The sequence below is a fragment of the Dromaius novaehollandiae genome, chromosome 2 (genome assembly GCF_036370855.1).
Source record: "Dromaius novaehollandiae isolate bDroNov1 chromosome 2, bDroNov1.hap1, whole genome shotgun sequence".
NCBI classification, from domain to species: domain Eukaryota; kingdom Metazoa; phylum Chordata; class Aves; order Casuariiformes; family Dromaiidae; genus Dromaius; species Dromaius novaehollandiae.
The window spans coordinates 138,614,768-138,639,110 of NC_088099.1; the positions used below are offsets into that span (position 1 = coordinate 138,614,768).

At 39.1% G+C, this 24,343-nt stretch overlaps 1 protein-coding gene across 1 annotated transcript in view; it reads right to left on the reverse strand.

The window, feature by feature from the left end:
- The window catches only part of LOC112984832 (chloride channel protein D-like), an 89,524-nt gene extending 66,160 nt beyond the window's left edge, over window positions 1-23,364 (reverse strand). Inside the window, exons 1-8 of the mRNA XM_064507563.1 lie at window positions 23,058-23,364; window positions 22,024-22,153; window positions 19,584-19,664; window positions 18,438-18,613; window positions 16,185-16,277; window positions 12,724-12,967; window positions 8,852-9,046; window positions 3,570-3,667 (exon numbers count right to left, since the gene is read on the reverse strand). Of these exons, the coding sequence (XP_064363633.1) occupies window positions 3,570-3,667; window positions 8,852-9,046; window positions 12,724-12,967; window positions 16,185-16,277; window positions 18,438-18,613; window positions 19,584-19,664; window positions 22,024-22,153; window positions 23,058-23,305 (1,265 nt within the window). The 5' untranslated portion in view covers window positions 23,306-23,364. The remainder of the gene's footprint in view (window positions 1-3,569; window positions 3,668-8,851; window positions 9,047-12,723; window positions 12,968-16,184; window positions 16,278-18,437; window positions 18,614-19,583; window positions 19,665-22,023; window positions 22,154-23,057) is intronic.
- Between the last annotated feature and the right edge of the window lie 979 nt (window positions 23,365-24,343).

The window sequence follows — 24,343 nt, forward strand, 5'->3', positions numbered from 1 at the left end:
TTTCACTGCCCAAAACTGGAAAACAGGAAAAATTCTGATTAAAATGCCAGCTTAGCCATGATCTCCTTCCTGGCATGTGTATCACTAACTCTGTAAAACAGCACCAGCCGACCAAACCATTCTTGATAAATACTTCTGCAGGCAAGCAGAGCAACCCAAGCCCAAGGAAGCATTTTTAGTTAGTATGTTTTGCATAGGAGAGAGCCATAGAAAACAGGAAAAGACCTAGAGATTACCTCTTCCACAGCAGCGCAAGCTATATCCCAACCACACCTAAAAGGTGTTTGTCCAACACATTCTTAAAAGTCTCCTTCAGTAAATACTGGTACCGGTTATTTCAACATTGAAAAACTTGTAACTTAGACTGCCGATTAATATGCTGACCATGATCTTTTCCTGGATGCTTTCTCAATCTCTGTCATCTTGAGCAATTGCACTCTCCAAGCAGGTACAACATCTTTTGCTGAGTTTGGAAAGCATCCAGAATGTTTTGGACATCGCCACAGTCCAAACAGTTACAATATGAACTCTGTTTCTGGAAGAAAAAGCAGGAGATCTGTGGTATTTGACCCACCTGATCCCTGCTCAGAACTATAAGGGAAACTTATAACACGGCCAACATCTAGTGCAAGAAAATTTCTTCCAGACCCCAGATTGGCAACCAGAGGGACACGGGATACTTCCCAATTTTTTATTTGCTTTTTACATTAATTCCAACCACTCAAACAAGAATATATTCCAAATTCATAATGGCCAATAAAAAATAAATTCTTGCTTACTCCATCCTGCTTTAGAAATCATATGATTGTGCAACCCACTTATCAGCAAAATCTCAAGTTCTTTTACTGGTAGTAAAGGAGATATCATTCATATAGGAGTGCACACAAAAACCAGCACATGTCAGGGGACATTTGAAACTTGCAACAATGCCAAAATAACAGAGAGAGAAACAACGAGACAACATTTTTAAATTAAAATACTGGGTTGAAGAAAAAGAATAAAACGCAGAGAACAGAGCATACCACTAACTCCTTCAGCTTGAAATCAGCATATTTAGTAGAGAGGGACCCCCCTCTGGTATGACTGGGAGGACTGCACTGCCACATTACATGCTGTAGGAATACATGTGCTGCACCAGGAGCTGCTGATGGAAGAAGTCTCTAGCTCCCTTTCCTCCTTCTGTGTTCCCACAATATTCCTCCCTCTCCCAGCAAAATCAGGGCATGCTGGAAGTGCTGCAAAACCCTAGTGAAAGCACAGTTCCACTGTACAATATAAATTTACAAGGATAAACTACACTAGGAGGAAGCACCTTCATATTTGTGTAGCTGCTTACAGCCACATCTAGACCTGCAGCTGTTGTACTGTTCTGGTTTAAAAGAGAAAACATGCATCTCACTGCAAGAGTTGGACTGGTACAAAAGACAAACCCAAGCACTTGCAACTGTTTTATAATATGGTTGTTATTGGATATCTTACAGCAGCAAGGGTGCCTATTACTTACCTGTTGAATCTTCAGAGGTTAATGATTTTGACCTGCCGCTGGGGCACTGACCAAGAATCTCATGTTATGTTGGAATAAGCCAGACCTACATGATCCTTACTGAAGTCTCATGATCACAATCATAACTCTCTTTTTACGTTTCTTAGAACAGGAGGAAAATGAACAAGCTTATTTTCCATGTTTAGTCTTGTAGCTTATTCCAAAAGCTCAGTAGAGACATCATCACTACCTTCAGCATAGCCTTGCAAAGTCCATGACAATTCAGCATTTAATCCTTTTCAGATCTATCCACTTTCAACAGGATGTAGTCTTTATAACTTGAAGCCACACCAAACTAAGAACTGGCAGTAACACAGTTTAGCCTCTAGGTTGGATCAGCCTGGCTATTTTTGATGCACAGACAGGCAAAAAAAAGCCAAGAAATTATCGTGGTTTCATATGTTTTTCCTTTAGAGCAAAAATAGCTTTGTTTTGAAAAATAACATTTTGCAAGCGTTTAGTCCTTGAAATACAAAAGGATGTTGGGGTGAGGGAAAAGTCCCTTCCTGTAGCAGTCCAAATAGCTGTAGTCACCAGGTCCTAGTATTAAGTAGGTGACAGAGTTTGCTGTTTTTACAAAGAATATGTAAATCTGCATTATAGCAGGCAATACTGAAACAGGTAATGTAAGTCAAATGATAGTCTAGAATTGGAGATAAGGAGGGGGAAGTCTGTCTGCTTCCTATATACTTAAATAAGCTGTTCAGAGCCCAGTCACCAAGAGCAGGTTATTCTGCATTTACAATTTGTATTATGCGCTATATATAATGCTGTCCATTTGTGAGGAGGAAGTGTAAAGCTACAAATTAGTAGTGACCATTCATAAGGACTATGAAATCAAACCATCATTTAACCTAAAATCTGAGCAATGCTTTTTTCTACCTCCTCTGCATTCTTCATAGATACTTCTCAAGAAATGGACTGCAAAACCAATATCAAAGTCAAGGATCTCTCCAACTGTAACACCCATAATGTTCACTACCATTCAACCACATCGTTCTCTGCCGGTTTACAAACACAGTATTTGTCATTTTAAGTCCTCTTTTTACAGTTTGTGCTGCACCTCTGACGTGTTACCTATTAGCATTATCTTCAGAGGTACTGGGGTCAGCCCAAAAGGAACTCGCTGCAGGGCAGGGCCCCGGGGCTCAGTCCAAATCCTACCCAGTCACAGGAAATCTGTACACATCAACACGGACACCATTTTCCCCTATGAATATAAATTTCTCTGGGATAGTGGAGCACTTAAGCTTGCCTGGGGATACTCTCTACCATAATATGAACATTAAATACTAATAGAGTAAAGATATTAGTGGATCAACTCTGGATTTGATCAAATGCACTCCTACAGGCATTTTCTCTACTATTTATGAGACAATGTCATTTAGAGTAGACTGATTTTCACCCAAAAGTCTTTCATACTGCAGACTGTGTGGTGTATGTTATCACCACCACCCCCTCCTTTTTTTTTAAATACATTGACAGCTTCCTGATTTTTGGCCATAAATTGTTCTTTTGCGTTACATGCATTGTCATAGCAAATGCTGGGGGTTTGTGGCTGTTTTTTCAGCTTGATGGAAACTAAAATGCAAGGAAAGTTTAAAAGACAATAAAAACTACTATGATTATACAGATGCATGATTAAATTATGTCCCTCGGCCAATAGAAGCTGACTGAAGCTGAGAATACAGAATGTTTTTCATCAGTTTCCAGTTCCAGCTTTCCAGGCAAAGCAGAGCCTATCACCAATACCTTTTAAAGCAGTATCAGGATCCTAAATTGAAGATGTGCTTGAGTAATATATGCAGCTACATTTCAGGCTCTTTTCATTTTTTAACTCTCTCTTTTCTTTCTTTTTCCTTTGTTTTAATGTTATATAATGAAAAATGCTTCTCACTAGGAAAGTTCAAGTATGATTAAATTTCAACGATTAAAAGTTTAAGTGTTATTCTTGTCTCTAAATGAGAGAAAATGATTAATAATTGTATTTACGTAAATTTGCTCCTGGTTACTCTCCCCCACTTACATTTCTGAGTTGTTTCTCAGCTGGGAGTTTCTCAGGCTCATGACTGGAGTGCAAGGAAAGAAATACGGCAAATAGACAGTAACAGTTGTTGTACATACCTGCAGGCATTAACAAATAAAATTAATAAAACAAATAAACAAACTAGCATGAGATGTAGAAACTTAGAGAAAGAAAAATGTCTAAAGCCACCAGCAGTTGTCACAAGGAAATTGTCCTTTAGGGCTTCCCCGGTACCCAGAACAGCATTTGCTCATAAACAACCAGTAAGGTCCAGATTCATCCCACCTAACTTCACAAGGCCTCGTGATCTATTTGTCTTTCACAAAGAACTAGGTTTTTTGGTTGGTATTTAAAATGATGCTGCGTGTAAAAAACTATCCACTGCTTCTATTTAAATTACTCCTTACTTAAGCCAATTTAAAGTGCTGGTCAGTGTGAATAGCTAAATAATTACTTCTAACTTGTAAAATTTATTGTTTCCCCTCTTTCAAGGAGGAAGTTGTGAAGAGACTATTATTTAGGTAATCAATACAAGGAAGTTTCTACACACATCCTAGCAGTAGTCGACAGTTGCAATGCTTAAAGTAGGCTGGATGCAATACAGTAGAGATAAAGATAATGCAGTCCAAGCCAATGAAGAGACTTCCATCAGGTCCTTCTAGTAGTTTTTCTTATACCCATTTTGAAGAAAACACAAATGAAGCCAAAAATGTTTGAAATAGAATATACATGAGAGAACTCTGTATTTCAGTTATACATATTTCAGCATAATGTAGTTATATTTCATTCAAAAACAATGATAAGTTCTTGATTCCACATTCTAGCTGAGATCAGTTTACATTTCTAAACAAATGGTGATACACAAAAAGAAAAGATTTAGAAAAGATTTCAATGGATGTCTAGTAGAAATTACTGAAACACACAATCATAATAATTTTTCCAAGCACAAGATTTCATATGGTCTGTGGATTTTTATAAAAACAGCTCAGATAGTACATTTATAGAAGCTCTCAAGCTGAGATACAACTACTTTCAATTATGACAATTTGTCAGACAATTGTATATCAAAGTTTGTAAGCTCATGGGCAGAACACTTCTAAATGAGTGATAGAAGAAACTGGGAGTAGTTTGGTCTTCACAAAGTTTAGGTCAGGTTTTGTTTCTGAAAATTTAACTCTGGTACAGTTCAAACCCAGGTCAAGCTTTTGCCAAAGCCCCAGTCTCCCAAGGGAGGTAGAAGGAGAGCCAGTGTCTAGATATTTAAAGCAGTAGCCTATCTTCACAGCTAAGTCTACAAAAATAATCCTCTCAAGTAACCTTTCAAAGTTTTGACAGTTTAAAATATATACACATATATCCTTAAATTGTTCACCCTGTCCATGGAAACATTAAGCTTTTGGAACAGAAGCATTAGTCAACATGATAAAAAAAATAGAAAAAGAAAGATAGCTCTGCCAGATTCTTGGCAAAAAGTTATCTACATTGTGATTTCCTCACACAGAGAAAGGTGATGAATTGAGCAGAAGCAAATGCAGGCCAAGGGGCAGAAGGGTACTTAGGAAGACAGTTTTACCTAATCTATGGACTGAAGATTAGATATACAATTCCAGTCAAAGGAATGGTGCTCCGGGTTATATTGTGGGTGTGGAAGATACCGTGATGGGTGCTTTCCAAGTTTAAATGCAGACTGGTTTATATAAGATTATTTTTGGTTAAAGTCACTGTGACATAGTTTCTTTCAGTTGCCTGATTATGTGATTTTATTAAAAAAAGAAAGAATCATATAATTCTCTCTCAGATCAAACAGTTTCTTTCCTGCCTGTTTTTTGCCAAGTTATAATAAAAGGACTGTGACCTTAGCAGGATCTCCTAGAGCTAATAAAAAGGAAATACAATCTGAATACAAGTTCATGTCACAAAGTGAATGTTAAAAAGCAGTATGTTTATTTTCAAAATTAAAAGGATGAGAGCACAATATATAAATGGCAAACCTTTTGTAAGCACTATAGCCCTACAAAACACGTTATCCTGACAGTTTCAGGTGTGATCTGGCCAGGTGCTCCATGAACACTGGAAGTCAGAAAAGCTGCACTCTTAAACAACGTAAAATAACTCTTATGAGGCATTTTCTTTATGTCTGACATTAAATCTTTGTTAACTGCTCTTAAGTTTAAACCTGTAGTGTCCTCCAATAGACTAGGTCTTGCTGGCTTCTGTTGCGATTTGGTTTTTTTCTGAAAAGTAATAAAGAATTGTCTGGGTTTTATGTGTTTAAGTAGCCTGGGCAAGGTTTTTGTAATGTATTATGAGAAAGCCAAGCTCCTCCCAATGGTAAGGGAAATGGCTGTCAAACCAGAGCTCTGGCTTCAAATTGTTAAAATAATAATTGTTACAAATCTGACCTTTTACAATCAGAGCTCCTCTGGAAACCATGGAGTTTACAAAGGACTAATGAGAGGCACACACAGGACTGTACTCCTCATTCTCTTAGTTTAAAAACTAGCCACTTGGGGATTTTTGTTAGGATGTATCGTTGCAGTGCTCAACACTGTAAATCCTCTGCAAGACCTGTGAGCAAATTTGTAGCATGACCAAGAAAAAAAGAAAAGAAAAAAAAGCTGGGCAGTGAAAAGATCTTCCCTGGAGTGAAGAAAACCTGTTTTCCCTACCTACTTTAGCTACCCTTTCAAACATGGAAGCAAAAGGCTTCAACTGGGACTCCTCAAGGTATCTCACTTCAGGAAGATGCTCAATGAACAGGGCTCCAAACTGAAAAGTCAACATCCTACCACTAAGCGGAGCTAAAATCCAGTTATCATTCGACAGCATGGAAATGTTGCTGCACAACACGTTCATGGAGGATCCCTCCTCCTCACATTATTTTCCTCCTAAAGGAAGTAAGGTTTCATCTCTGTTGTGCCAACAGAGGACAAAACAAGCAGGCAGTTGCTATGAGCAACAAGCAGGATGAGGGAGAGAAGGAGGAAATACACTCCCATAGCACGCACAGCTTTCAAGGACTACATGAAATGCACCGTTTCTGACCTTACAGGGAAAAAGCTAGTGCAATCTATGGGAAATCTGTGTCTCTCTGTACCAGCCTGTAGGAAAAATGAACCACTACAGCTTGCAAAGGCTTGACACAGTGCCTCAACTGGGTATTCACGCTTTTAGCTCTAAACGTTTCCCCTTCTGCTGGAAGAAGATGCCTCCATCACTAAAAAATAGAACTTTCTGGATGTAGAAAAGCTTGTGGTTATTAGGCCTCAAATGGAAAAAAAAAGCCTGAATACACAGCCCCATTTCCAGGCCAGGGCTGAACCTGCTCTGATCACAGATTCTGCTGTTCCTCAAAGACAAACTTGCTAATGAGAGACTTTTCTTCTCTGAATATTGCACATAAGTGAATGAAGGGAAGAAAATCTGAGCTCAGACATGCTCAGACATTTCACAGCAATTTTTTTGTATACCCAATTTCTTGATCTGTCAAAGCAAATTGGAGTAGCGACTGCTTGCTCCATATTGGATGTAGGGATCAATTTATCCAGCTCTCACACTTTTTATCTAGCTCACAGTCTGACTCTGAATCTCCTCTGTATAAACATACTAGTTATGCTGTGCATAACATCTTTTAGAGTAGGATATATAAAAGTGCTGACTTTTACCTGATTAGAGATGCCTATGGCTGCCTTTGTCATGGATGCGGCACACACAAAGGATGGATTGGAAATAGACACTCTATCATAGTTGTAGCTATACTAATGTACAAAAGTCATAGTCAGCATCTTTTAAAAAAGGTAATATATTTAAAACACTAATTGTTTTTCTCCCAATATCATCCAGGCACCTGAAACAAGCCAAGCTGATTACTTTTCCTTGAAACATGTATACTTTCTTTGGCTCAGAGTAGAGGCTCCTGAAAGCTTTGTCTGGGCTGATGGGAAGAGTGCCTCTATACAGCCAGCTCAGTGATCTATAATAGAGCAACAATTTCTCCAGGAAGAGAGGGAAGAGAACATACATATGCTTGCATATGTACTTATATACACATATTTATGCAGTAATATGCAAAAAGCACATATACTGCATGTGTAAAACATATTGGCAAGTCTGTTTAGGAGACAAGAGCAAGAGGTTTTGGTGCGCATTGATTTCCCTAAAGAAAGGGCATTTAAGCACTTCAGAAGGTCTGAAAACTCCTCAGAAAGACTTCTTCAAAAATGGAGAAAAAGGGAAAACTATGACAAGCAGGTTTTCACTAGAGAAACTTGCAGGGAAACTCAGCTTTGCGTAACTTACTGAAAGTGCAGCAGAAAAGCTCTGAAGGCTTCCCTTCTCCATATATAACAATACTGTTTCCATATATAACAATACTGTTAAGCTATAACCAAGCCATAGAACTGAAAATTATGAGAACATTCAGAATATGGGAACCTTTTATCTACACCCTTTTAGTTCTGATGGCAAGACCTTTCCCACAAGACCACACCGTACAATGGCAAATGGGAACTCCAAAGCCCAGAAGATTCCCCCTGTCATGCCTTATCAGGATGCCTGATGTTCCCATCAACCTTCATCTGTAACAACTAGGGATAACTTGACTCCAGAAGCTGCAGAGTTAGGCCAGAAAGTTTGCTATATTTATCCATAACTTTAAGACCCTCTCCAACATTTAATCTTCATGCAACTATTATTCTTACAACAGGCAGAGACCTCCTTCACTCTCTTCAGGCAAAAACACATACAATTATGATGATAGAATCCTAACTGTTCTTCCAAACGTAACAACTGAAAAAGTCTCCGGATGCAGAGGGATGGAGACGATTGCATTGCAGGGCATCAGAGTAAGCTAACTCTGTCAGGTAATAAGAGGGCCAATCACTAGCAAAGAACAGTGGAAAAACTGGATGAAACCTACTGGTGGCAGCCCTGCACAGATACCAAAAGAAATGCAACAGCACCCCAGCATAATTGGTATGTGTCACTAAGCTGATGTAGGACCATCAGAATAAAGCAGCAGTGGGAGACCAACACTGCAGATAAATTCCTTAGGGGATTAAAAAATAGAAATAATAAAATAAAAAGTCTTCTCCATTCTTAGATATATACCAACATTAAATACCTACATATCGTTAGGAAACCCTTATGTTTGCCATACTCTGCTGTATATTAGGTGAAGCATCACCAGATCAGATATACTTTTCCATCCAGCCAACTTATGACCTCCCCTCATTAACCACTGTAAACATTATATAATCAAGAGAACAGTATCATTTACTTACAAGGATAAGCACAGTTTCCAATAGCTTGCTTGTTTTTCTAAGGGATGATTTTGGAATGGAATTAAACAACTGCATACGTAATTTATTAATCTTTAGATTTAGGGAAACAAAGAGAGCTCCCAGAAGGCCTCCAAGTATGCCAAGAAGGATGGTTGGAATGAAAGCCAAGACGCTCATGTCCAGCAAGTCCTTAACCTGAGTGGAAGAAAGGAAGAAAATATGTTCTGAGAATCCTGCCAGTGACATGAAATGTTGCATCCTCTCTTTCAAAACACCACCACAAAGTAATTTTCATACAGGAAACAAATCTTTCCTTGCAGTTTAGGGAGCTCAGCTAGTTAATTTAAGGCTGATCTCACAAGAGGCAGTATACTCCTCTTGCACACCTCACAGGAGTGGAACCATTATTACATATCGCTCTATTAGCCTGTTATTTTCATTTTTGAATGACCATACGGGACTTGATCAAGTCATGCTGATAGCTAAGGACAGAAGCTTCCTCTTAGGCCCATCTGTCCCTAAGAAAAAGTAATGAATCAAGCAAAAACCTCAATGATGCAGCTGCAACTACCACAGGCACCCAGCACTTCAGCTTACATACAAGTAACATGACACATTGGCCTTACTGCAAAAATAGAAAGACTCTGCTGGACCAGAGCTTTCCTCACTGTGTTTAAACTAACCTCATCATTTGAGAAAGTGAGTTTATTAAGAGTTAACCTCCTTCCATGTATTTTGAAATCATTAATAAGCTCTAAGTAAAAACATGAAAATTGACATTGATCAGGAACAACTCATGGAACAACATACCATAAATACACAATAAAATCTGGCAGCTGGAATAGTAATTGATTTTTTTTGCTTGGTTCCATTTAACAACATGCAGCAAGGATGAGAGCAATATCATGCTTTAAGATAATCTTCTAGCCAACACAAAGGGGCCAATAGATCTGTGGCAATCTATTAAACGCTCTGAGGATGTTATTTCCTTAGTCCAGGCTCAGAGTTGCATAGCTTTTTGTCAAGAATAGGACTGGAACAGAGTAAGAAATCAGGAAACATTCAAAAAGCTGCCTTGCAGGGAAAAGTAAGGGCACAGTTCAAGGGTTGCTTGCAAAGAAAACTAAACTGGCATAAGTTTGACGATAGTGGATGAGAGAAACTCTGGCAGCCATCCTTAAAATGTTTAGCAAGCACACAGGCCCTCTTACTGTCCTAATTCTTTTTTTTTTTTTTTTTTTTAATTAGTGTTACTCTTGTTCCCTTAATCTTATTCTTATTCTTTTTCTTCCTGATACAATTAGCCTATGCTTCATCAGGTCACTGTACTAAATACTGGTCATATCTCCTGAGAGGAAGAAAACCAGGGTCAAAATCCAGCCAAGCTTCAAGTTTTGGTACATAGGATGCTGCAGACCAAGAAACCTTGTCTAAAAGAGGGACAATGCCTGGGTTCATTCCCAGACACAAGAAGCTCAACACTTGGAGGTGCACTCAGAGGAGTTAGGGAGAGACTTGAGGTGTATCATGCCTTATAATTGGGACTACAACCATCACATATGTGTGAACTGAAGGTAGAAATCAAAACTTTAATAACGATATTTCTACTAACAGCTGCAAAAATATCCATCCTGTTCTAAAGGTTTTAAAGGGATCTGATGTTTAAGATGGTGAAATATAGAGAGAAGTAATTTAATCTGAAATAGAAGAATTCTGATTTATTTACTGCAGGATCTGAATATCTTCCATTATATTCTACTTAGTTCCAGTCCTGCATTAAAACTAACATTGGACATGCATGGCTTTGCTATTTTCTTTCCCTGCCTTCTTTATCCTCAGGGAAAGATATACTGGGATGATTGTTTTAAAGCAATATATACATTACACTGCCTGTGTGTGGCAATAAAAGTAAAGTCAAATGAGTGGTCCACACACTTGGAATGAACGGTGACACGGTGCATTGTTTGCTTTTGTGGTAGTTTCAGCCACAGGTTTTGGCCAGCCATCAAGAAAAATCTGTTACCTACAGAAAAAGTTTCACCTTTACAAATAATCCAGTGGTCTACATAAAAATAAAGTCAAGCTTCCTAAAAATCTCAAGCTCTGGAGTACAATAAATTCCTTCTGTAACGTTATCCTGGGTAGAATGAAACTAAAGAAAACAAAAAGTTTTCTTGAGAAACATTATCCACAAGCTTTCAACTCAGAGTTTATTCACTGTAAACTGTATTGGTTAATGCCACAAAACATGAAAGAAGTGAAATTTCCCCTGAGCCCAATGTTCGGAGAAATGAAAATATTTCTGGTTATCTGTACCAACTTGAGAGCCAAGAACTATTGAACCCTGGCAGAAGTCATATTGGTAATAATTTTAGCTAGCTTTTCCCTCTAATGACACTAAAAGAAGATGGAAAGAGACAGAATTCACTGTTCTTTTCTGAAAACATCCTGAAAGGAGTGTTGAGTAAGTTATGTTTATTGTAAAATAGCAAAGTAGGTCCATTCTCCTCTGTGCGTGCCGCTGTCCACTACACAGTACTTTGGCTTCAACAATAAAGCTGGCTTCAGAAGGCCTGGCTTCTTCCCCATCCATTTAGTCTCACCTTTGTGCCACAAATTTAAGTTTTCTTGATTATGTTATTGTAACTGCTTGGGGGACTGCATTATGGGGGACTTACAAAAAGAATTTGGGTTGAAACAAAAGTCATTCTCCCATTGCTCCCACTAAACTTGTACAAAAGCAAATATACCCCAAATAGTTTTGCATGGTATGTGCAAAATCATCATATCAAGCAGCATGCACAAAAAAATGCTGCCTATTTTCCTAATGAAGGTATGCCTACATGTGGAAAGTGTCATTATCTCCAGTTCCTGCATTGCTAGAGAGATACAAGCTAGAAGAAATTCAGTGACCAGTGAAAGTGATCAAGGAATTAGTTTATGAAAAATTCACTTATTAACAGATAGTGGACTGGCATTCAGAAGACAAGGGTTTTGGTTCTAGCTCTCTAATCTTCAAGCCACATTATTATACAGAGAATGATATTTAGGCAAGGAGAAGTAAAGATCATGATACTTACACTTCCCTACTGAATCATCTTATAATAAAGATGAGTGAAAGACTATAATAAAAGCAACTATTTTTCAGGTGGACACAAGCTAATATTCAAAGAACAAAGCAGTATCATGTGCTGGGAAGAATAAAGTAGCTGAGGCTAAAGGTCACCTCTGTTGTGCAACCAGGAACAAACAGCGATTATATCTTTTTAAATGTTTAATCTGTAAGCACACAGGAACAGAGACATAGTACAACAGTGGCTGAAGCAACAAAGGAGAGCTCAAGCCATCCATAGGAGAGGACAGCCCATTTAAGAGCATCTCTGATTTTTCCTTCATTTCAAGGAAAGTATCCCTTTCCTACCCAGCACCAATACAGCAATTTATTTACTTAATAACTTACATGATTTGATAATCAGAAGACACTTTGTCTGTCTGTTCTCTGGGATTTTGGACAAAATAACTATGACCAAAACTGAAACTTCTTCAATATTTCTTTAAGAGCTCTAATCTACACAGGCAATTGTCAGATTCAGGTATAAAGTCTAATAGCCTCTAATTGGCATTGAACTTCTTGTAGTACATGGTAAAATACATTTATCTACTTCAGCAGTTAACACAAAGCAGCTGTGTTGTATCTCACTGATTAGCAGGTACAGAGCATGAAGCTTTCCACACCCACTGATCTGATAACTGTAGGTATCCAGTCCTCTCCGCTTCCTAATTCTCCTCCCTCCTCACTGTCAACAACGATCCTGAGACAAACAAGCCAAAACCCTTGCATCTATTTCCATCTACGCCCACACAGTACATACCCAAAATAGAATTCTTTTCTCCACCTCAAAAAATCCAAAATGACCTCTGTAAACAAGCCCATAGAGAGAAGAGGACAATAGATCCGTAGTGAAGGTAGCTGCCAAGCAGCAGAAGAAGGTCTGCCAGGCCAGTCTGATGTCCCAGGAAGAAGACACCTCCTCCAGCGTGAACAGGAGCCCACCGACGGGGGCACGGAGTACCGAAGCTATCCCTGCCCCAGCACCAGCTGTAATGAAACTCCTCCTGCAAGAGGTAGGAGAGTCAAAAATCATGTAACAGTAAAAAGCAGGAAAAAAAAATCCAAAAACATTATTTGCAGTTAAAGCTGGATTTATGGAGCTGAATTTAAAGACCTGATGGTTTATTTCTGGGATATTATAGCGTCTTTTATCTCTAGGATTTGAATTCAGATCTGGGCCCAGATTTGATTCTCATTGCTCAAGTACTCAGGGCTATCTGGCAGCTCAGAAACATGTTGATTTCAATATACTGCCAAGTCCGCAAAGGCTCAGGTTCTCAACCAGGCTGCCAGAGCAGGAGCAAATGAATGCAGTCATAACAGTGAGTGGAGCATCCCTACTGCAGTCAAACTATTAAATAGTCCTATGCTGAACCCCTAAGGGAGTCAGTCAGCAAGAATCAGGAAATGGCACTTCATTCACGGATTTCCTTTTTACTGTAACAGTTTTCCCCTTTTTGACCTTGGCAAAATTCTCAGTCCTAGAATATTGCATGAGGAACACAGTGCCATGCCAGAGAGCTGTTGAATTAGAGCTCTGAACCGTGTAACGTCACGCAGGCATATCGTTTCCTGTCCTGGAAGCAGTACAGCCACAAAGGTGAGTTATTACAGGAAAAAAAGGTAAGAAGGTTTGGAATTCACTAGAAAATGAGACTACAGCTGGAAAAGCTTCTAGTCTCAATGCCACTTCTTAGTCTGTAAGTATCTGTAAAATCCACTGGGAACATCTATGCCTTGTCTCCCTCCCTTTACAGGCATTCAGCTCATGTATACTCTAAAAAGCAACAAACTTCTGTTTGCTCTAAGTTGCACTGTGAGCTCTGCAGAGATTTGCACTGTGATCCAGTGATCCAGATTCTGCTGATGTACCCTGTAGGAAGCAATAGGGTAACACAAAAAACCTCCCACCTTTCATAAAACTAACTGAAAATAGCAGTTACAGTTAAAAAAAGGTGGGGGGGCAACAAAAAAGAATGATAGTGTTGTAGAGAAAGACATTAATGGTCAGTCTTCTTTTATACCTGTTATTACCTATTTTCTCACAGACATCATTCTCTCTAAAGGGCCCATCTCATCTCATTACATGAAAACAACATCCTGCATCTGATGGATGTTGCATTTTTAAGGAAGGCTGCTGTGTGCAGGGAGAGGACGAGATGGGGAAGATACCAAAAGAGGAAACAATATTATGATTGAATTCTGCCTTGTAAAATTGTTCAATTCCAGCCTTTGCCAGGGGGTCCTGGGTGATGCTGACTCATATAATGCACTAACTGCAAGTGCTCAGCAGCTCAGAAAATTTGCATCTTCTGGATGTTCAACCTGAGACCCTTAGGGATGATTTGCAGAAACGCTGAGTATGCAGAAATAGCTGAAATCAACAGGCATACAAAATACTTGAGTATTCTGAGTATTAAAAAATGCGAAATTCTCAGTGAAAAAAAAAAAAACACAGAGTCCTCTCCAAGTATGTGCCCTGTATTAGCAGGTCCTTTTGACTTTAACCTTCTGTGGTACCTGCAAATTTTATCAGTACAAAGATTGATGGCAATGAGGCTAATGGACAGGAAAAAAATGGAGAAGATTAGAGAATTCATCATCAAAGCCCTTAAAAAGACACTCCCCTGCATGGATTGCAGAGAAGCCCTCCAGTAAGCTACAGAGACAACTTTAAATCTGATATTTCCCAGCAAATAAATGTTGAGCTAGACGCTCTTTTTGCATGTGATTTTACTTGTATGGATGTATCTGCACACTAAAATTGTTTTCAGCGGTGGGGAACTCAAAAGGTACTGCACATCAGAGTAAAAGCTAGAGGAGCTTTGCTGGGACATCTCTAACTTCTTGTTCCAGTCAGTTATACCTGCAACATGTCATAGCTGTAGTATCAATGTTGAAATTGGGCCTCTCATACAGATCAGTTGCAGCTGTCTAATGGCAGCAAAGCTATAAGATCCTTCAACATCCTAATGCTTCCTCAGAAACACTGAGAGATGCTAAGATGCACAATTACTGCTCTGCCTGAAGCAGTAGCTGGAGAGGGTACCCAACCTATCTACTAACTCCAAAAGATACTGGGGGAGCAGGAGTCTTTCATCCTGATCTTTGTAAAAGATGAGCAAAGGAAAAAAAAAAGATGGCAGAGAAGAAGCCAGGTCTTGCTTAGAGGGAAGCTTCTCTCTGTTGCTCGGAAACAGTCCTTTTTGTAAAGGGGACTTTTAGACAACCTGTCTCTCACAAACCATTAAGTTCTTTCTAATTATATTCTATACTGCAGAGAAAAACAAAAACTGTCACTCTTCCTCTTACTGCAATCACTAATTTCTTCCATGAGCAACATCTTGCTTAACTGGCATATCTCAGATTTATTTAAATGATTGATCATGAAAGCTAAAGGCAAAAGAGATTCCCTTTGGTGCTTTTTGATTTTCTTTTAAGCCACAGAGAGTTCACAGTAGCTGCTCATTTGGATTCTTTGTTTTGTTGCTTTGGAGGGGGGAAATTAACACATAGGAGTTAGACTTTTCTTTTTCCTTGCTTTGGTGGAAAAAAAGTATTGTATGCATATCTGTACGTATGTGTTTTATATGACTGCATGACAATAAATAGCATACACAAGAGAAACTGGTTTGCAATCCTTTCTCTAGAAACTAATGTCATTAATGTCAGTAGAACTGACAGTAGAAGTGAGCTTACCAGAATTATCTCATGCACAAGTATAAGCAGAGAAGAGTCAGATTAAAAGAATTACATAAGCAATTTACTTTTTCAAAACTAGAAAAAGGAACCAAGGGCCCCCTATGCCCATTGTGGAATCCCCATCACTCCTTCTTTCCTGACTTCAAAGGTTGAAAAAATAAACTATCCTTTAGGTACCAGTGTAAGGATAAAGCCCAGATCTAAAAACCTTGAATCTTTCTCCCTTTTTATACAACCCAGAAGGCAATGGGAAAAATGCCTTCAGTATTAAATGTGTTTTTTCACAAGCATTCAATACAACAACTTGTGAAAGATTCTTTTAATTAATCAGGGTTATTTTCCATCCCAAAGTGACAAACAGCAGAAAGGCTGAAAATTTACTGGACCATCACCTCCATTTCCGCTCAGGACCCTATGAACTTGCTAACCACTTGCTGGATACCCCAGGTACATCTGCAGATGGGCGGACAGGGCTGTCCCACAGAAGGCTGCACAATTAGTGCTCTGCCAATTACTTACTTATCAGCTGAATTCCGAAACCGGGTGAAGAATGGGAGGCGGATGCCAAGGGTGTCCGACTGCAGCTGGCTCAGGCCACAACCCATGATAGCACTGTTAATAATATTATATTATTGGGAGTATTCTTTGGTAAATTATTCATAAATCAACCACAGGAGAGGACAGAGCCTCAGCTGGCGCAAAGCAGCAAAGCTAGATTGATAGCTCTAAACAAGTAAAATGTTGAAGACATCTTTCGAATATGCAAAGTCCTGTTGACATAAACCAGAAGGCTATTAAAAACTTTTGGGTTCTTAACTCAGAGAATTAAATGGCTCTTTTACAAGGAGTGTTGTGATGATAGACCATGAAATGCCTTTTAATGAACTGCATGTTAATATCAGCCCGAGTGTGGTGACATGTCAGGTTATAGTCCGTCATTTAATCATCTGTTCCCAGGTTAATGACCACAAAGAGCAGAACAGCTCTACCTCTGACAGAAGATATGTAGTGATTTCAACTACTACAGCGCATTCCCAGGCAGCAACTACATTTAAATAGAGGCAAGAAAAAAGAAAAAAAAGACCTTTGTGAAATGAAAAATCTATTCATTGTATAATCTTGGAACACTTCTCTACAAGACTTAAATTAGGGGCCCTAACAACACTCTCAGAGGCTTTTAGCAGCTTATGTACGTTTATGTTTAATAAAAATGGGGAAAGGTTCCAACTAACTAAAATTAAACCAATCCTTAATTCCTATGTTTTAAAAAAGCATCATGTTAATACTGTGCTGCCTTTCTGCATAGAAATATGATTCAATTCTTTGACTCATGCGTCACTGTTACCAATCTAGCACAAAGGGAAAACATCACAGCTGCAGTCTCTGAGGTCCTGGAGACAAATGTCTGAAAGCAAAGAAAATAAAAGAAGCCTAAAGGGAGAGCTAAACCTTGGTAATCATTGTCTGAAAGGTCTGTGGCTGCCTCTGACTAACCATACTCTCTTATTTTTGAAAATCTGAGTCATCCTCTAGGGTGCTGCACCTCTATACAAATTAAAAAAAAAAAAAAAAAAAAAAAAAACAGAGTGATAGAAAATGAGAAAGGGTCATGGGGAGGAGAGGTTTGGTCAGGGCAGTGAAGAGGAAGAGAACAAACAGAGGGTGAATACTTTCCAAAAACAAAAAGGATCAGAAATAAAACAGTAAACCACCCAACAAGTGATGGCTGCCATATTAGCAGAGAGAGACTAATTTTACTGCCTCTACTCAAGATACAATTTAACAATGGTAATAAAATGCAGCAGGCTTCATCTCTAAGTGATAAATAAAAGGATATTAAAACACTTACAAAAGCAGAAAAGTCCAAAATCTGGCCTGAAATCCTTACTAAGTTTGGCTTTATGACAATGTAGTAATTTTTAAGCACCTGCTTTGACCTACAGACCAGGAGAACTGGGCAACCCTCCTCTCTTCCCCCCAAGGCCTTGGCCTATAACAGGATGATTGGGATTCTGTTTGGCTGTATTTAACAAGTGAGAATAAAAAAAGTGGGAAGTGGGAAAAAAATACCCTTTAAAAAGATTATGCAGTGCTACTTTTCCCACACCCAGAAACATAGTATTACACGACAGTGCAAACAACAGGCAGTTGCAACCTGCCATCCAGCAGAGCTTGCAAATCAGCGTGGGCTTTTTGTGCTTGCTGTTCACCAGCACTGCTGGCCGCCTTCACAATCGAGAAACGAAGCTGCCAGGGGCCTGGCTGCCCACTGCCCTGCACCTTGCACAGCCATTTACACCCTTGTGCAAGGACTGTAAAAATGCCGCCCCTTGAGTGTGCATTCTGTTGAGACTGCCTTTGCTTTTATACCTACCCTGAATACGTATAAGCCATTATATGAGATGCAAAGCAGACAGCAGGCAATAGCTCCAGGACGGGATGTGTTCAGAGACAATCCTGACTGCAGATACACCCACCTGGATACTCACTCCCCACCTCGCCCATCACAGCGTGAGCTGCCTTATCAGCAGTCCAGGTAACTGTTTGCTGAGCCTCACTGTCAATTGTATTAAGGAACTGAGCCAATATTTAAAACACACAGGGACAGAATGTTTTTCTTCACAGCACAAATAGTGGGGCTAATGCAAAGGAAAGGACAGCACAGGAGAGAAAAAGCTACTAACAGAGGATGTTTTTTAAGCCAGAGCTACCACCATGAAAGAGATTGCAAAACCCTGCCCTCAGCTTTAACTTTTGGCTGGTGTTTCTTACCCCAAATGGATCATGGGGCCTTCTGGCCCACAGAAGAGCCCGGAGGCTACAGCCAGCACGCAAGAGACAAATGTTCCTAAAAAGGTCTTGATATTAAAAAGATGTTGTATGGAAGTACCATTCAAATACCCAATGATTTCTGGCAACCCAGATGGTGAACCTGCTGGGCAAAAGAACTGCAAAGAGAAAAAAAGAAAAAGAGTCAGCAATCATTTCCAGTTACATGTCTTCAGGGCCACAGTTCCATGTGAGTCCTGCTCTCACATTACTCTATTCACAAACTCTCCCATAATTTACAGGCACTGTATTTTCACACACAGAACTTATGGCTACATGCAAAAATTCAAGTCACCAACAGTGTGGCTATACACGTGCTTGGAGTGATGAGAGAAGAAAATCAGTGCTGAGGGCCCCCAGCCCCAGCCCCTTGAGATCCGTTTCCTGAAGCCAACAACCCTCTTGTCTTGGTGCAGATTATCTGTGGGCAGGGCATGTGTGCGAACCTGCCTGCGTGAACCTTTGTTCAGTCAATTCGGACTTTAGATAGCTCAAAACTGGTCAATTATTATCTGTATAACAGCAAACAGATTCCCTGTTCTTACTCTTGCTAGATTTGGGGGGAAGTTCAGTAAAACAATCACTTTTTTTTTCACCTATACCATTAATTACCTTTTTATAATTAAATTGAACACAGCAGGATAGTAAATGACAGAAGGGCTCAATGTTTTAACCTTGCAGCCTAGTAAAAGTGCTGTTCTGGGTTGTAAGTGCCACATAACACAGCTAAAAGATCAATCTAAAAAACAACAGTAGTTTTTATATGGACTGGTGGTCTTTGGCTTAGGCCCCTTCCAAACACCAAGTTTTCACAAGTTACATCAGTTTGCCACTTATATTTATTTTATAAACACCACCTGTTAAGTGTAACTTGCATAGCGACCACCACTGAATTCACCCCAGACACTTTTATACAAGGTATGTGCAGTAGAATTTAGCTTTCAGGCTGAAGGCCAAGAAAAGGCCTCTCCAGTTAGGTTGTAAAATAGATTTTTTTATAGAATACTGAATTAAACAGTATTTGGAAGAGCAATAGATTTGGTTTATCACAGCATTATAGGCTTGTTGAGTAGGAGACTTAACACTTACCAGCACTGAGCTTGAAGACACAAGAATCATGGCCAGCCCAGACCCCAGTACACACATCCAGGTCACGTGGAAGTTGCCATGCTGTCCGATTTACAAAGAGATTATTACATCAGCTGTGGTATACCAGGTATATGGCTTGCTCTTTAATGGTCTTTTAGCAGCATATAATGATATGGAACATGAAGAAATATTCAGGATGTAATTTTTTTGTCCTATAGATTTCTGTGGCTAGAACGTGTACCACAGGAAACAAAAAAAAAACCACACACCAAGCAGTGTAGATTCTTTAAAAAACTGGAATGAGTAACAATGAGGTAAATGCTGACATTCAGAGAGTGAAATCGTGTTTTCTTCCACAATTTTTTGTCCATCTCTACAAACATTATAAAGGATACATTATTTGCCTAGGCCCGTTTCAGGACAGAAGTAGAGTTAAAGGACACACACAAGAAAACCATAAATGGAGTGTTCAGGTGACATTTTCCTGAATGGAAGCTTCAGACTCTTACATCAGTAATTATCTTTTGAATTTGCAGCTATTATTAATAGACAAAATATACCTAAGTAAGCTCTTTCCTGCTTTATCTTAACCAAAAGGACATCTTTCATACTATGCCTGTTCACATTTAAGAACATATTTTAGTCTCCTTGGGTTTTTGGTTTGTTCGTTTGTGCTTGGGTTGACCACAGCTATGCTGCCTCCAGAACTCCTCAGCTCCCATATATTCTGCTGAGTTCCACAGTGCTCAGCTGTGATTGTGTGTGCACGTCAAACACATCCCTTGCACTTCTGAGGTCACATTGCTATAGCAGGCCAGTGCAGCCTTCCTGCCGACACCTCTCATCAAGCCTTTTCTCTGTAAGTATGCCACACGGAGCAGAAAAACAGAAAGGCAAAGTGCAGAGAAAATGAATTTTGTTCACCTGCAGCTGTAGGAGATATTTAAATGGGAAGGTCTTGCAGGCCAGGAACTATATGTTTGTGCTGATATCAGAACTGGGGAGAGCTTGACTGCTGTCCCCCTGTATTAATGTGATACAATAGGACAAATTTTGTAATACAACAGGTCCTGCAGTGTATGTGATGATTGTTGTGATGCCTTGGAGTCGAAGTGAGGTTTCTTTATTCTTTTTTTTAATTTATACTTTAGTGTATATATACACACACATATATATTAACTGTTACTCTTATATATGTTGTTACATATATATATTCATTATATTCATTAAAAACACATGCATCACTTTTATTTGAGAAACCTCAGGAAACTAAGACTCCAAGCGCATTATCATGCTATCTCCCTGAAAAACCTAAGGATGTCTATTTCTTAGATATTCCCTCTGATATTTTCAGCCTCCACCTTTTCCACAGACTAAGTCTATTCCTGCATTTCAATGAAGTGACTGAGAGCTGCCCTTCAGCTGGCAAACTGTCAGCAGCACTAATCCTTTACGTTGATTTCACAAAATCACTGAAATTGAAGGTCATTTCTGGGGATTATCTAATCCAACAAGGAGCTCACCCCTCCTGCTGGCAAGGAGCCCATCTGTGCCAGCCCCAGCCCTGCAGAGCTGCACCCTCCCTCAAGAGCTCGCCCTAGGCCAAGGCTCTGCAGTGCCGGGGGCAACCTGTCCAGTGGGTGCTGAGCACCATGCCCTGCAGCATCTCACTGCCATTGCTGAGCACACAAACACCATCCTCAGCAATCTGGGCCCAGCAGTTGCATTGGCCTCTCCCTAGCGCAGGCTGAAAGGGTGCTTGACCCTCCCTAGTCAGGGGTCAGCTGCAACAAAAGCTCAGAGCACCCTTCTCACCAGAAGCTCCTCAGTATTTACACTATCTACCACGGGTATCCCATACCAGGCTAAAATTTTACCATCTGCCTCTCTCTACATGTGAGAAACAAGCAGTCAAGGGCAGAAATTCCTTAACATTTACATTGGTCTTTAGCAGTTCAGTGACTTTTAACACCACCATCCCAATTACCACAGAGATGATGACACCCATCAAGGACCAATCATTCATTTCACAATAATCTATGTATAGCATTAGTAAAATATAGCTACCTCACATATGGAAAGTAATAACAAATCTGATATTGAGTCTACATTTACTAAGGAGTTTAAGTGAAACCTAATCCTTTCCCTTGGGCATCAATACTGTCTAATGCTCCTTTCACTGCGTACATGTACAACAGGGAAGAGGAAGGCCACAGTACATTAAAGACTGCCTTCATCAACCTCATAAAAAGAACACCATCAGATATCATACTGATTAAGTCCTAGCAAAGGACGCCAAAGCATGCCTGCACAAAGAACCACAGGATATATAATATCCACATCGACCTAAGTAGACAGCACTTGCAGTCAGTTTAAAAACTTCACAATCCGGATTTTCTAATAGAAAAACTTAGAAGAGATCAGTCTTTCTTTTGCTCACCTTCAGGTAATTTTCCACCAGGTCCCATTTCAATTTGATGAGACAGTCAATTATCTGATGAGTCAAAAACCCCAGCATCCCAACTGCTATTCCAATTAGTCCCATCAGCAGCCATCGATCCCACTCTGTTCTACAAATGGGAAAACATGGTTAGCTTTCAGCCCACAGCACAGGACTGTTTGACACACTTCCTCTCGCAAATACACAAGTTCCATTTTTATGCCATTTTGATTAGTACTGTGATTGTATGAGTAAGATGCTTTTTCTAGCAATATCACTTACAAACATATATGCTCACAAAACTCAGCTTTTTGGTGAAAGACATTTCCATTTGGGTAGGGAACATGTTTACTTTTTCTTTTTTTAATACATAAGTAACAGTGCAATCTGTTTTCAGGTGCTGATTTTTTGATGCAATCTCAAAATTCAATTATTATGTGAAGTCACTAATTAAACATTCATTAAAGTACTCAGAATAGTGGTTTCAAAGCAGTTCCTGTTTTCTTCTACTGCAACTAATGCACTTGACACACCACATACCATACAAATGTGCAAACCTTTAGCTCTATTTTGATCTTACCTAAACATAAACCTCTAATAATATTTGTGTATTAATAATTTCTAGTACTATTTATGACTAAACCTACCCTACCAAATACTATTTTTGAGATTCAAACAACACATTTTTCCTGCAGATTACACTAAGAGCCAGTGAATTTCAAGAAAAGTCTTATTAAGAGAACATTCCCCCAAACCTCCACAAAGTCTCTTCAAGTCATATGTATTTAGTGAGTTACATTTTCTGTATACCCAATAACTTGTCAAGAGCAGAGGCATAAGCACTTTCAAAAATACTTTGAATCAAGGATTACTTTTCCACTTGCCCCTTCTTCATTCCATGAAAGTATTTTCCTACTTACAGAAACAACAAACAGCATTTTCCTAATTTCTCCTGTTTGCAGACATCTCCTTGATTGTCCAAATTACTCATAGCTTAGAGGTAACATAATTTTATTTGCTTAAGTTATGTTTACCTGTATGTTTTCTCTTGTAGCCACTTCTTATAAGCTTTACTATGTGAAGGTAAATAATCCAAACTCTCATGGGCTATGAGATGTTCTCTCTCCTCCTCCTTGCAGCGATAATATGCCAGACTGCTTCTATTGATGCTAGCTTGCTTCCTAAAATCCTGAGGATGAATCAAATCAGGCCCATCATCGACTATTAACATCTCCTCTTCGCCATTTTCCACATAACTCCTACAGGAAAAAAGTGATGACATAACCAAGGCCTCCAAGAATCTTTTGGGTGCTGACAAGAATGATGTGAGCTCATGGAGATCAGTCCCTTGTGAAAGGAAAAAAAAAAGAAAAGAAAAAGAAGGTAAAAAAAAAAAAAAAACACGTGAGGACAGCATAGCTGTGATGCAGAGATTGGCTAGCTTGTGTTTGGGCTTGATTTGCTGTGCCTACGCATAGATCCAGCACAGCTGAAGCAATGAAAACTTGCCTGAGCTAGAGCTTTCTGGTGAAGAAGCCATTCAAAGAACTGAGAGATGTTAAAGTAGCTATTATAATAAGATTAGTGCAACTCTTCCTTAATGACTATACAGAAGACAATGAAGTTTAAGTGGTAAGAGCTTTGTTTGTTCTGAAGAGATGATCACTTGCTGTGCTTTGGGCTGTCCAAAGATCTTGATCAACTAATATAATCATACTATATACATATATTCCAACTAAAATACTAAAATCCCAATAAATACTGGGATCGGTATTTTGGCACCCTGAAAAAGATTGCCCAAACACAATTTTCTTTGAATTTACACAACTGTCAAATTTCTTTTTAGATAAAATCCGTTTATTTTAAATTGCAAAAATTGTTTCTGTTCTGTTCTGTTAAATCACACTGGAACATTTTAGAATAGAAGGAAAAAAAACTACCAGATTCATTACAGTAATACTGTATAATAAGTAATTTGCAAGTTTGCAGTCCAGTCAAAGTAGAAAAAGATCTGTTGCAAGTGAAATACTTACTGTAAAGAGAGATCAGTAACATGCTGTGTGTTTGTCATCTCCAAGGCATGGTTTTGGTTACTGAAGAAAGGATAGAGGAAGAGATTGCTGCTGCTCTCCATTTACTGATGCTATTAACTATACAGTGAAACAATTTGAAAAAGTCTAACCTGAAATAATATAGAAACATAAATAAATCCTGCTTGTCAGTTAATAAGCACTAAATGGCAAGAGAAGAAAAAAAAAAAAAGGAGCCTTATGAGGCAAATGAAAATCAGCTGAGGGACACAAGTTTCAGTCTTTTATTT